Raw genomic sequence first — 14415 nt, forward strand, 5'->3', positions numbered from 1 at the left:
ATGGACCAAAGTTATCTATAACTGGAATATACTCTAGATAAATATAGAAAAGTGGTCCCACAGGAAGTGGTCAGCTAAATTGGGACCTGAGACATGTACCCCAGAAACAGTCTGGCCCCCATTTTCTGCTCCCCACAGGGTGGCTGTATCTGCCCTTCATGCTCCCCCCACCACATAGCCCCCCAAGCTCAGCTCCTGTCCCTGGATTGCGTTGCTTGCATCACGTTTGGCCATGAGCATCACCTCGGGACCACAGAGACCCGGGGCCAGCAGTAGCACCTAATTTCTAGTCCCCATGGATGCTCATCTCTCGTCCAGAACGGCCAGCCCCTCATGCCCCCCAGCCTAAATTTGCCTCCCACCCACCCCACGCACATCTCTGGCCTGGCCACCCCTTTCACCTGCAGCCCAGTCCTGCCTCTGACCTCAGACAGGCCCCGCCCCTCATCTGTAGGCTTCATTTTTAGTGGTCCATTTCAACAAAAACAGTCAGGAATCAAGTGTACTTGTGAACATGCAGTTTAATGAAGAAATACATTAATAGTTTATATCTTATAAAATTAAGGACAACTCTGAAAAAGAACTTGTTCAGACAATAAAAAGAAACGACACAAACTGGGAGAAAATGTCAATTACCTAAAACATAGGGTGAAAGAAGATGAAAAGTGAAAGAATGGGAAAAGATACACAGGATGCTGCAAAAGCAGCTTTACAGTTGTTCACATGGAAAATAATATCATAATTATTAAATAAGACAACAATAAGCTTAGTTTCTCATATTCACAACTCTAAACCTACTTTTGCCCCACCCTGTATTATACAAACATAAACCGCATAAAAATGACATAATAACATGCAGTAGACTTCATGTTAAAAGGAGGACTAGAGGTGATGAGTACTTCCTATCGAAAAATTTAATTTACCCAGAAGATCCAAATTCACCACGTACTTAATGTCATAAACTTAAACCGTATAGAACAGAGACACAAAGAAAAACTTATAATTATAATAGATTTAATAAGCCTCTCTCATCAGGAATACAGAATTCCTCTTTCAGTAACAAGAGACCACCTCAAAAAATTCAGTAAGGATGTAAGAAACACCATGAGCAGCAAACTGGATTCAACATTCACAGATAACTGACTATACACAGCTTTTCCTTCTGATCTGCCCTAAGGTGTTATCCCCAAAATGACCACGAGATGGCAGGAGAGATGCATGCTTGGCACATTTTTTACATTGACCAGATTGTAATGAAGATTCCCAAAAAATTCAAAGGATTGACATTACATGCAGTAGGTTTCTTGCTCTCATTGTAGCTAATCTAGAAATCAGTTGTAAAAATTAACTACAAAGTTCTTACATTTAAAATTTATGAAATACACTTCTAAATAAACCTCAAAATAAATCACAATTGGAGTTTAAAATAATTGGAAATGAATAATAAAAATAATACATTAAAAACTTATGGGAAAATGTAGTGATAAATCTGCACATTAGGGGGAAACAGCTGAAAATTCACAAGTTTTGCATCCATATCATAATCCCAGAATAATAAATTACATCCAGAAAGTAGAACAACGGAAATAGGCAAGGAGAGATGTCTGGAAGGGTATATACTTAAAATTATAGCAGTTATTACCTGTTTGGGTAGAATTTTCAATTAATTTATATTTTCCCATATAATTTAAGTAAACTTCAACAAAAAAGGGATTCTCAGTTTGGGTGATGAAACAATAGGAAAGGAAAACATGGCAAAATTTAAGAATAAAAATAACCTAGACTGCTGTGGTGGCAACATCAGAGGCCTTTTCTCTGCTCACCCAGCCGGATCTCCTCACTCAGAGGGACCCCTTTTCCACTGTGTCTTTCTTTGTGTTCAAATGCAGCTGAGCAGAGAGGAAAAGACAGGACCAGACCAGAAAGAGCAGAGAAGCGCTGAGCAGCACAGCCTGAGGGGGAACTTGCCCCAGGGCTGCCTCACTTCAGGGCCCCCTCACACCGTGATGCTTCACAACTAAGCAGCAACACTACTCACCTGACCCACAGAGGTGCTGCTTCACCTGGAACAATACTGAGCTTCCTAACAGCCTTGCTGCACTCACAACCATTCTGTACCAAAACGGAGCTATTTGCACCAAATAGAGCTTCCTTCTTCCCCACACCCCAACTCCGGAACTCCTGCTGCCACTGAATTGAAGCCAATGACCATCACTTCACAGATGCCAGATGCCACAGATAGATTCAGGACAGAACAGAAGCCCTGGAGTCCAGAACCTGGACCCCAGAGCAGACCCAGAACCAAAAGCGGAACCCCAGACCCCACCCCCAATCCCAAACTGTCCCCACAACCCAGGCCAGACCATCAATCCTAAATACCAAACCCCAGGCACCGGAGACTGACAGAGAACCCTGGACACCAGGTTCCATACATCAGACCCTAGAGCCAGAGCTGCACACAGACCCCAAACACAAAACCAGGACACGAAGCCACACTGTAAGAGACTCCAGATCCCAGACACACAGACACAGATCCAACTCCAGGTCACAGACCCAGGAGACAGAACCCCACAGCCAGACTCCAGAGCTGGAGATGGACAATGGAGCCCAGATGCAGGAGCAGAACTGAGTCCTTACAATGTAAACGGAGCCAGTGAAGAACCCTCCTGACTCTCCAGGGCCAATCAGCTGGCTCACAAACACTCTTCCTGCCGATGCAAATGCACAAGAGAAGAAAGTAACTCCCAGCACAACTACATACACCGAGTGCTGCAGACACAGACCAAAAAGGCTGCCAGAGCAAAACAACAACAACAACAACAACATAATAATAATAATAATAGTGTTAATGCCTACTCTAGCCAGGAGATGTCCATGACCTCTCAGAGGCTGCACTTTCCAGAAGTTAGTGTCCCGGCCATGCTTGTCACACGGCCGGCTTACCAACACTGTGGGGTTTAAAACATTATTTTTGCCATACCTTCTAAGTTCTAAGAGCTGGGATAACAATAAAAAATTAACATAATCTGATTAAGGGGAGGTATTCAATGTCAAACACATGGGCAAGGGGAATTCATATTCAAATGAATACCAAACATAAGGAGTTGATATTGGGTATATAGGGTATATTGGAAAATGGAAGAACAGAGTCTTAGATTTCAAAGGTGAAACGGGGACATGCAGGTAATTTAGAAAAATGGGCAGCATACCTGGCAGGTTAATTTCTGTTGGGCAAATCACAAAACTTTAAGACACGAGGAGACGGTAAGAGGGTCAACAAGCTCTTGCTAGGAGTGTCACTGTCTGAAGCTGAGGTGATGGTGCTGAAGCTCTCTTCCTAAACCAAACTGTGGCCACTAAACCTCTTAGGAAGAAATGAGGTGACAATCCTATGTAACTTCTCAGTCTTCCCTTTCTTAACAGCCAGTTTAAAATCAACGTGCCAAGTGCAAAATGTTGGCCCTCTTCATTGCCACCTTTGAAACTTCAAATAGAAGTTGTATGTCCAAAAGCTACATTTGTACATTGTTCCACATTTCACTGACATAATTGTTCAGTTTTGAGAATAAGTTACTTTACTTAAATTGTTAAACCTTCCTTAAGTAAATGGTGACATACATGTACTCCCCAAATTCACCTCGTATTAAGCACCTGACTGCTTGCTTACCTGGTGGGGAAACAACCTTTCCTGTGACCTCAAGAATCCTTAGGCTGGTCTGATAATCCAACAGGTATGACACAGATTAGCAAGTGAAACAACCAAATTTGAGACGTATATTGGCACGGGAACTTCACTCACATGACAGAGTCAGAGACCTCACGTGCAGACGAGCACAAGAAATAGAACGGAAACGTGGGCACATAAAACCTACTGCAGCCCGTGACGGTGTGAGGGGCCATGGGGCTTCAAAGTGTCCTTGCAAAACGGTAAGGGCAGCTGCTTGGGAGAAAGGTGCTATTCCCAAGATGTCCACAAGGTGGCAACAAAAGGAGCATTTCCTGGTGGTCTCAACTCGGATGCTATTCCAAAGATGCACACGAGATGGCAGTGTGCAGCAGTGTGACAAGGGGTCCCACTCAGAGAGACCAGGGTCCAGCCACACCGGCTGTGAGTCCAGGTGTGGTTATCACGTCTCTGGTTCTCGGAACTGAAAAGATTGTCTTCTTCAGTAACCAAAGACTTGTTTAAAACAATACGAAACAGAAACATGTTTTAAGGAAACGTAGCATCTTTGCTTTACAGGCGGAAAATGTTTCACACTATCTTATCTGGTGCTGCACAATGCCGGAAAACTTGGTCCATTTATCAAAGTAAAATAGAAACAAACTCTGCTTCTACATCAGCTTACTTTTCATATTTACATTCACTCATTTAATGCAATGTATTCCCATCGTTGTCAGCTTCGCCATGGACAAAACCTCCTCTTTCTGCATTTCCCTTCACAGACCTTCTACCACTTTCCTTTTTACACTCAGCTTTTGTGCTGCTTTTCTCATCTCACTCAGGACAAAATTAATTCCCTTTCTCTGAAAAATACTGGCCCATATTTCATACCTTCTTATCGAGTAACAACATGTATTGTTTTTCTAGTATACTCAGTTATTTTCCTCTATTGCTTTTTTGTGTACTTTAATTAGAATTCTGAACCTTTTTTAAAAAAACCTCAATTTCTAGTTAAAACTAAGAGTAAGGAATTGTAGATTGCCTGTTACACCAGTACTCTTTTAACAGTTTATAAACAAATTCAATCACTTTTAAAGATATATTTACTTATAGCTCATTTTTTTAATATGCCACAAGAAAAGTTTACTAATAGTCTCAAATAGCCTTAGTTCCTCTTAATTTGCAGCAAAACACAAATATATTTGTGTTCCATCAGCCTAATCCCCACATAAACTCTCATTCCCTTACACCACACAAAAACCTTAAAAAGCCACAATTCTCCACAACGAGCAGACCTCTGCTGGTCCTCTGCAGACTGATGGTCCCTCCCCCTCACCTGGTCCTCCCGGTCCCAGGAGACACCAGCTAGGGGCTGTTGAGCGTCAAGAGATGCCACCACCCCATAGAGTGCCCAAGCCACGTGGGCCGTGGAGGTGGCTCAGGCGCCCCCCACCCCCAGGCCATGCAGCCAAAACTCACAGCTCAGTGTTCTGCCCCAGGGCCCCCTTCTAGCCGTCCTGCTTAAATCCATTCAATTTGGAAAAATTCCACCTGAAATGAATCTACATATTCCTTGACTTCTCCTAAAATAATTAAAACTCAACTGGAAGCTACAGCCCCCAGGAAATGAAGCGCTCCCGTCTCCACATCACTCACCACTGGAAAATAGGGGCAAAGGCAGCCAATGCTGTGGTCCCAGTTACTCAATAATGACAAGTCACAAACCAACACCAGCTCCGACAACTTCCAGACGCAGTAACTCCTGGCAAGAAAGGTCCCAACATTACCAACCAGAGAGACAAGCAATTACCCTTTTGACACTTTCTACCTGATTCCTCCAGACCATGTGGGACCCGTCCAATTTGGCTACAATATCAACGTTAGCTTTCGTGTTTAGGGAAAACTGCTCACCGTGGCTACGGCAAAGAAGACCGGTTCCGTCAATCATGTCACTTGATCGGACCAGAGCTGTCCCCAAACTCCGTGTCAGCCCTTCCCCTGGCCGAGCACGCAGTGAGCACCAGAGTCCCCCGGGCGGTGTCCGCTCGGACAGGGCCATTTCTTTCACCAGGGACACTTCTTATGCATAAACGCTGACTCTCCCTACTGGCACCCGAACAGCCAAAGAAAGGTCTGGAGAGAAAACCGCGCGTGTAATGAGCCTGCTGCCTGGAGGCCGCCCGTGTGCGCGGGTCCCTGACTCGGGCATCCCGAGCCTCCGCGTCTGCACGTGGGGTCCAGCGACCTTCTCCCTGTTGTCGCACCGCGGAAAACAGGTGAATTCCTTCGCTCCTTTACTACAGTCCCCAACGCCGGTTTTCCCGTTTTTTCTTCTTTCATTACCAGGAGAGAGAGGGGTGAGCTCGGCGGTCTTGGAGAGCGCACCCGTGTGAACCCTCTGCTGGCTCGAGCTCCGCAAACACCCCCCCCCCCCCGCCCCCGCGCTGAGCCCCGCGCCCCGAGAGAGGCCAGAGGCCGGGTGCGCAGCGCCGTCCGCGGTGAAGGCGCTCCACTCCGCTCTCCTCTCCTTCCCACCCGGGAGAGGACCCCCCAAAGCTGTGTTAGCGCACGACCCTGTGTCCCGTCTCCCGCCCCATCGCTCTCCCCCCAAACCCTCCTGGAGTCTCTCACGGTCTCTGTCACCTGCGCCCACCCACAGGTCCCCGTCCCCAAACCTCCCTTCTCTGCGTTCCAGTGGAATTCCGCGCGGGCCCTTCCCCCTCCTGCTCCCAAGGTAACCCGTTCAAACCTCCCACAGGCGGCTCCGGTCCACCCTCTCCTGTCCCCACCGCGCACCAGGGTCCAGTCTTCCTTCCAGACACGCGCCACCCTTCCCTTCTCACCCGGGCTTGTCCCGGAACCTCGAGCCCTGAACCACCAGATCGCAGCCCCGCGGGCCCCTCCTGGCCCCACCTTCCCCTTCCCTCACCAGCCCCTCTGTCCCTCGCCCGTGGCCGTGGCCGAGACTCGGTGCAAGCGTCCAGGCTGTGCAGGCACCTGCCCCAGCGCAGCAGGCGGAAGGGACCATGGAGTCACGGTGGTGAAGCACTTAGTGACAGGATGATGGCTTTCCTGTCATTGCTCACACGTCACTCCTTAATACCTGTTCTGTGACGTCACTAACAGTAAATACTCTTGCTTTCCCGCATTCCCAGATTCACGGTCTAAAATCTCCCTTAGGGACAGTGCGGACACTGGCCAGATCGTGGGATCCTCAGACAACCTCCAGGGGGCGCGATTTCTCTTACAAAACACTGCTGGTGTCTGCAGGACCAGGGGTCCCAGCCCTGGACTCACTTAAAAGTAGTACCCTAGTTCCGGCCAAGATGGAGGCGTAGGCACACACACTGCCGCCTCCTTGCACAAGCAGAGGAAGGACAACAATTTCAAAACAAAAAACAACCAGAACTGACCAAAAATCTAACCGCAGGGAAGTGCGACAACCAAGGAGATAAAGAAGAAACATTCATCCAGACCGGTGGGAGGGGCAGAGGGGAGCAGCTGGGCAACTGGGTGGGAGGACTCGCAGCAAGGAGGGGGGACGCAGAGACGAGGAGGACTGTAGGACAAACGGGCCGGCGGTGTGACTGCTAGCAGACCGCGCAGCCCCACATTCCGCATAGATAAATCAGGAGGAATGGTGGGGGAGCGAAGCGGACCACACAACCCAGGGCTCCAGCTCGGGGAAGTAAAGCCTCAAACCTCTGACTGAAAACACCTGTGGGGGTCGAGGTGGCAGCAGGAGAAACTCCCAGCCCCCCAGGAGAGTTCATTGGAGAGACCCACAGGGGCCTAGAGCGTGCACAAGCCCACCCACTCGGGAATCAGCACCAGAGGGGCCGAGTTTGATTGTGGGTACCAGAGGGAGTGACTGAAATCCAGCAGAGTGGAGCAGGCGCCATTGCTCCCTCTCAGCCCCTCCCCCACGTACAGTGTCACAGCGCAGAGACCATCGTGACCCCACCCTGGGGAACACCTAAGACTCCGCCCCTTTACGTAACAGGCGCACCAAGACAAAAAAAAAATGGCCCAAATGAAAGAACAGATCAAAGCTTCAGAAATAATACAGCTAAGCAACAAAGAGATAGCCAACCTATCAGATGCACAGTTCAAAACATTGGTAATTAGGATGCTCACAGAATTGGTTGAATTTGGTCGCAAATTAAATGAAAAAATGAAGGCTATGTATGCTAAGTGAAATAAAGGAAAATGTACAGGGAACCAATACTAATGGGAAGGAAACTGGAACTCAAATCAAGGGTGAGTGGGTGGGATGGAGTGGAGTGAAGGGGGGGAATGGGACAACTAACAGCATAATCAATAAATATATTTTAAAAAATAAGTATTCCTGTTTTATTTCATTAATGAACTCACCACCAACAAAATTTTTTCTAACTCCTCACATTACCTCATCATGGTTTCTCCCACGTTTTATCTATTTTTACGTTTTTACATAGCTAAAGTAACACAATTTTATTTACCTTAATGAATCATGAAAAGCATTGTAATGATTACAAATAATAGACTTTATTACAGTGAGGGGAATAGCACACAGAAATAAATATCCTTTATATGTATGAAGAAATTGTAAGTTAAAGACAGAATCGAAAAGAACCAATAGCAACAAAAGAGATAAAACACCTAAGATTAACCTCAACAAGAATGTGCGTGACCTGTGTGAACCGAATTTAAAATAACCCCCAACGTGTGACACTTGAACAACTGGACGATAACATCGTGTTCTGGGATAAAAAAAAATTAGGATGTCAGTTTCCCGAAGTTGTCTATAAATTTAGTGTGATGTAGATTAAAATGCCATTGACATCTTTGAAACAGAAACAAGCTTGTTTTCAGCTCACTGGTTAAAGGAGCGGGCTTCACATTAACCACACAGAAACAGGTACCTGTTATATGCACAAAAAGCGAAGACGCAGAACCTGGTGTCCCATCTGGGTGACGTGCTCATGAAGGGTGGGCCCAGGGAACTGGTCACTTCCACGCGGACCTGAGACTTTGCCCCAGGACAGTCTTGGTCCCCGTTGGTGCCCCCCACCCCCACTCGCCTCAGGACGTCCCCTCCGCCACCCCTACCCATATGTGCCCTGGGCCCCAAAATGTGCTTCTTTGGTATAAGGATACTTTGGGCTGATTAATATTTTTTAAAAGCCAGCAGACACGGGAGAATCTCCGAAACCTGAGGACAAGCTGCCCGTGGGTGGGGGCCATGACCAGCATGTGGCCCCACTCGCTCAGCAGGTCCGGGTTCAGGCAGTTTCAGGACCACCTGCTGTGTGACCGGCCGGGGGCCCAGGGCCTGAGGACCTTCGGCTCTGACTGTCCTGCAGGTGATCGTCTGGAGCCCATTTTCTTTGGGAAAGTTTGCAAAAGCAGGTGGACCCAGAGGTGGAAAGTTCATCACAAGAACTGACATGAGTAGGTGAGAACAGCGTCACCGGGGAGTGTCCTGGGCTGGCGACGGACTCGGGACACTGAGAAGGAAAAGAGGGGGCGGTGAGGCACAGCACGCCATGCCAGGCAGAACACACTTCGCGGCCTCAAGCGTGGCTGTCTCGTCGAATTCAGGGCTCCCTCTCCTTGAAGGTGCACCGTCGGTTCACGCATCCTGAGATCAGCTGCTGATCAAGGCCTGACTCGCAGAGCTCACGATGTAAACACACACGTGTGCTGGGGTGAGGATGGTGCTGGTGCACGGGTTCCCTGACACTGACGAAGCGTGCGCACACGGGCCACAGACCCAGAGACACTCCGGAGGTCAGCATGAGGTGAAGGTCAGCACCAGGTGAAGAGAAGACTGCAAAGCCCACCTGCAGGGGCGGCCGGAGCCGGGGCGTCCCTCCGGCCTCGGGGCTGGGAGATGGGATGAGCCCATGTCTCACGTGGAACTCTCACAGCCGCAAGTCCGGCTCGCGGGCTCGGAGATCGGACCGGAATTTAAATCAAGTCTCTTGTGGCCGAGGAAGCGCAGCCAGAACGGTGGAAACAAGGGTCTGGCGGTTCTGAGCTGCGGCCCTGCAGCCGGTGCTACTGCCCCAGCCCCTGGCCCCCGCGGCAGAGACCTGGCCGCCCAGCAACTGGCGCCCATGGAGGCTCCAGGGGCAACGGGGAGTCCAACCTACAAGTGGCCTGTGCAGTTAAATTGCCCTCCCTGCCTTTAGACAACCAGAGAACCACTCAGGGGCCACCTCGGAGCCGCCGTCCTTGCCCATCGTCCTCTGACGAGGTGCCGCAGCGACCAAGAGAGCCGCCCGCAGGCTGGCCCTGTGTTGCCTGCAGCCCCACTCAGCATTCTGCATCTCTCTGTCCACGCCACGCACCTGTTTACCAGACTGCGCGCGGTCCTCAGCCCTCTGCAGGCTCTGCCTGCATCACCCACGGCCGACCGTCTGCAGCACCAGCCTGTGCGAGGAAAGATCATCCAGATCCTTCGAGTTGACACACTCAGCCCTGACAGCTGGCTGGCCGGGGCGGTCCCGGGCTCGGGCGCGGCGTTCACATGCTCTGTGCTCCCATTGCAGCATCAGCTTCCCAGTGCCGGGCTTTGAACCCAGAGGGACGACGAGAGGCCACAGACTGGCTCTGTGGGACGGGGTGGTAAGAAACGCTGAATGCAAGGGAACATTAACCAATTATCCCTTCATATGTGCAGCAGAGCAAACCAAAAGCCCTGCGGATGATAGAGAGTCAGATGACCATTATGAAAAGGAGAGAAGGAGAGAAGTTGACAGAAACTTCCAAAAACACAGCCTTTCTTCTGTAACCTTCCAAGCCACCAACCGATATAAAGAAGAGAATTAACTCAGCTGGGACGTCATCCGTTTAGGCTTTAGCAGTCCATTCAAAAGAAAACAGCCAAGAATCTGGCATAGCTGTGCACATAAACTCTGATGAAGAGTTAGGAGCGGGTGATGCAGCACAGAAGCTAGCTGAGCAGAAGGAACATCTGAAATGGTGACAATGGAAGACAGGCCAGGCAAAAGACTTTAATTTCTATTTTAAAATGTTATTGATTGATCTCTTTGAAAGAGAGAAACATCGACTTTGTTGTTCCGCTTCTTTATGCATTTATTGGCTGGTTCTTGTGTGCGCCCGGATCAGACAGCGAATCCGCAACCTTGACGTACCAGGACGGCACTCCACCCACCTGAGGAGCCTCCAGGGCAGGAGAGGTCATTTTTATTTTTATGTTTTTTTTAAGACTTCATGTATTTATTTTTAGAGAGAAGGGAAGGGAGAAGTAGAGGGAGAAAAACATCGATCTAGTTGTTTCTTGTAGGCGTCCTGACAGGGGACCGAACTTGCAACCAGGCCTGTGCCCTGACAGAGTCAAACCAGCACCTTTTCATTTTCCTGGACAACACTCAACCAACTGAGCCACACCGGTCAGGACAGAGAGGTGTATTGTTATTTTTCAGTGAAAGTCAAAACAAGACCAATACTGCTTACTGCGTGTGTACTGGTGTCGGGCAGGGGGGTGCCTGGAACCAGAAGACCAGTGTAGGGTAGGGGACTAACGAGGAGAGTATGGTTGCTGTGGCGTCCGGGAAGGGGAGAATTTGAAGGAGAGGAGGTGAGCGGCCATGACGAGCACGACAGAGAGGTGAGGACAAGCAGCCTCCGGAGGTTCTGCCACGGCGTGGTTTTAGCTGAGGGACAAGCGTAGACAGTGGCTCACACTGAGCTCACAGAGGACATGTTGTGAAGAAGTGAGACATTCAAGAATAGGGTCACTTTTAAAGGAGGATCAATCACCCTGGCTGCAGACAGGACGTGAGACTGGGCATCAGGGATGAACCCTGGAGGCTCACGCATCAGTCAGGGTAAGAGAGGGCCAGGGCAAGAAGGTCAAACAAAGAAGTTAGAGGAAGCACAGAAGATCTGAGCTTTATTCTGAAGACAGCTCCCATGCCAGTGAGGTACTGAGCACACGCGTCGGAGAAAGAGCAGTCGAGGACGGCCCAGGTTCCGACCTCATCACCTGGGCGGACGGTACCCGCCATCCCCGAAAAGCAGAAAACAAAGGGAGGCTTTGGGGTTAACGGAATGTTCTGGATTAGTCTGAAATGTCTATGACAGTCAAGGCAGAGATGCTGACTAGGTGGGTGAGCTCCAAACACCCATCTAGTCTGGGATGCAAGTCTGGGAGACGCCAGCAAAGACGGCATCAAAGCCCCTGGGGGGGCTGAGAACCCTGCAAAACCCGGCTCTGCAGCACAAGGCCTGGGACTCTCGCCTGCAGCAGTCAACACACCGAGGGGTCACCCAAGAACAACGGCTGGCCTGCTAGGGGCCACACTGGTCCCTGAGGATGACACTTGCTCAGGATGAAGGCAACACAAAGGACGGAGCGCTGGGAGAGAGCCTGGACCCACAGTGCCAGACGTCTGCATCGTCTGTACCTCGTCTAACACAGGCAATTAGCACACACTCTCCCTCATCTGTCTTTACAAAACAGTTTTATTACGGCGCCGTGACAAAGCGGCATAAAGCACCACCGTGAGTGACAGCACGCCCTGTCTGCAGTGAGCGCCAATGTGCGATCACGCTGCTTCCCTACTCACCCTCAGCCACTCGGTCTACACCTGAACACTGGGCAAGACGTTGCTCCTGCCACATGCTGACACTTCCCTGCACTGCAGAAGCCTTTCTGAAAGGACCTTTTCCAGCAGCAGGAACCGTTCATCGGAAAACCCACATATGGGTCTTCTGCTTGTGGCATAGGACTCAATATGCTGGTCTCACATAGGCCCAACAGCCATGGCACCAAGTTCACGGGCCAGCCAGGGATGGACCAACCCCACATCTGTCTGACAAAGTATTCCTGGTAAGGCTCTGCACTCAACACAGACCCCAACACCCCCAGGGAGGGGCACAGTTCCAGGGTGGGGGGAGAGGCTAAAAGAAGTTGAACCTAAACTCTTCGTCAGGAGTGTCCGGGGTGGCCTTGGTTGCCCTTGCTAGGCGAGGCCTGCAGACCCTTCCGCTCTTCTTTCTGGTGGCCTCACCTACAGGCTGCACCTGGGCTGAGCAGGCTGCTGTGGGAGAGAAGACAGAGTGTCAGAACTGAGTAATGAGAGCTAACACCAGCTGTGCCCATACAACTGTAACCACTTCGTATAAATTAACTGATTTGCTTCCTGCCCTGACTGGTGTGGCTCAGTGGGTTGTGTGTCGTCCTGCAAGCCAAAAGGTTGCCATTTCGATTCCTGGTCAGGGCACCTGCCTGGGTTGTGAGCCAGGTCCCTCTATGGGGGCATGAGAGAGGCAACTGATCAATGTTTCTCTCACACATCCACATTTCTCTCTCTGTCTTCCCCTCTCTCTAAAAATAAATAAAATCTTAAAAAATATATGTTAATTAACTGACTTGCCTCTGTAAGGTAGGTATTATCATCACATCCCATGTGGACCACAGAGAAATTCACTGATTCTCCCACCCCTGCCTCCCCGTGCTGGCCTGCGTTCTTGTGCACCGGAGGGAGGCCCAGGCTTTCCCTCACCAGGCCTGTTGCGCTGGGATTCTTCCTCTCCCTAGGCTCTTCCTCCCTACCCCCTTTGAACTAGGCAGTCCTAAAAGTTCTCAGCTCCTCACCAGTCTTGAGAGCTCGCAGGGCTTCACGCCACTCAGCTTCCATCTGAGCCCTGTAGTCCCCGAACAAGGAGCGCATAAGCTGCCTCTTCCGGGGCAGAGGGGTTCTTTCGCTGCGCAGGGTTCGGATGGCCCCAATAGCCTGCTCTTCTGCAGATAAAAATGTAGAGCCGGAGACTTCCTCTAACCTCACCTCCTGCGCCAAACCAACAAGTTCATCCCCTGGCAGCATCTGCAGGCCAAAGTGCTGTCACGGTTCACCTCCCCCCAACTGTACGGAAGGGCCCCTCACTCTGTTTTGGGCTGGGTCTCTGCATCTTGAGACCCAGTTCCAGCTGCTCCACGCACCAGGCCAGTTCCCGAGCCAGCTGCTCTGCCTGCATTGAATTGGAGACAGTGGCTATAAGAGGCTACGAGGTCGCTGTGGCCTCCGCCCCTAACCCATCGCCCTCCGTGCCTTAATTCCGCAAATCGGACACCACAACCGCTGGCGGACCCGCACCCGGAATGCACCAGGGGACTCTACCCTCCCCTACTGAGGACCGTCCTTGCCTGGGCCTCCTTGCTTAGAGGGGCATCCTCTGGGGCGGGCTTTTCCAAGGCCTTCCCGCCTCCGTTCGACACAGAGGCCCTATTCCGGCTTTTCTTCTTTTGCTTCCTAGAGGCTGCGTCGCCTTCACCGCCCACGGGATGCGCCCTGGAAGCGGCGTCACAGCACGTGGGGTGCCCTGAACAAGGACGGATGGGATGAGACAGGGCAGTGGAAGGACGCGGGGCGCCGGGAAGCGGCGCGGGACGCCAGCGGCTGCGCAGCGCGCGAGCGGTACCTGGGCCTGGGGTCGCCGGTGCTTCCCGGGCAGGGTGTCCTAGAGCCTGGAGAAAGGCAGTCAGCAGGAGGGTCACGGGGGGGCAGCCGACAGCCCGAGGACCCGCCACCCGCTCACCCTCTGGGCACCGCTCACCGCCATGCCCCGCCGCCGCCGCCGGAAGCTACGTAGGGCCCGGGGTCCCCGGCACGTTCGCTCCCCTCGCCACGCGTCGCTGCGCAGCAAGCGAGACTGGCGCGGCCTCGCTGTGGGCCCGGCGTCACCGTGGGCAGGGCGTCCGTGTGGGCGGTACCGGCGGCTGCGGGGCGGGGGGGGGG

The 14415-nt window shown here is 51.1% G+C and overlaps 1 protein-coding gene across 6 annotated transcripts in view; it reads right to left on the bottom strand.

Moving 5' to 3' along the window:
* Positions 1-12121: 12121 nt before the first annotated feature.
* Positions 12122-14415, bottom strand: part of C8H8orf33 (chromosome 8 C8orf33 homolog) — a 4118-nt gene continuing 1824 nt past the window's right edge. The window contains exons 2-7 of one of the 6 annotated variants that reach the window (XM_053929343.1): positions 14234-14396; positions 14099-14144; positions 13824-13999; positions 13564-13648; positions 13275-13421; positions 12122-12717 (exon numbers count right to left, since the gene is read on the bottom strand). In XM_053929343.1, coding sequence (XP_053785318.1) covers positions 12578-12717; positions 13275-13421; positions 13564-13648; positions 13824-13999; positions 14099-14144; positions 14234-14239 — 600 coding nt within the window. In that variant the 5' untranslated portion in view covers positions 14240-14396 and the 3' untranslated portion in view covers positions 12122-12577. Of the gene's footprint in view, positions 12718-13274; positions 13468-13563; positions 13649-13823; positions 14000-14098; positions 14145-14233; positions 14397-14415 lie in introns of all 6 variants that reach the window. The other 5 variants (XM_053929339.2, XM_053929338.2, XM_053929341.2 and 2 more) reach the window with 5 other exon arrangements.

The sequence above is a fragment of the Desmodus rotundus genome, chromosome 8 (assembly GCF_022682495.2).
Source record: "Desmodus rotundus isolate HL8 chromosome 8, HLdesRot8A.1, whole genome shotgun sequence".
NCBI classification, from domain to species: Eukaryota; Metazoa; Chordata; class Mammalia; order Chiroptera; family Phyllostomidae; genus Desmodus; species Desmodus rotundus.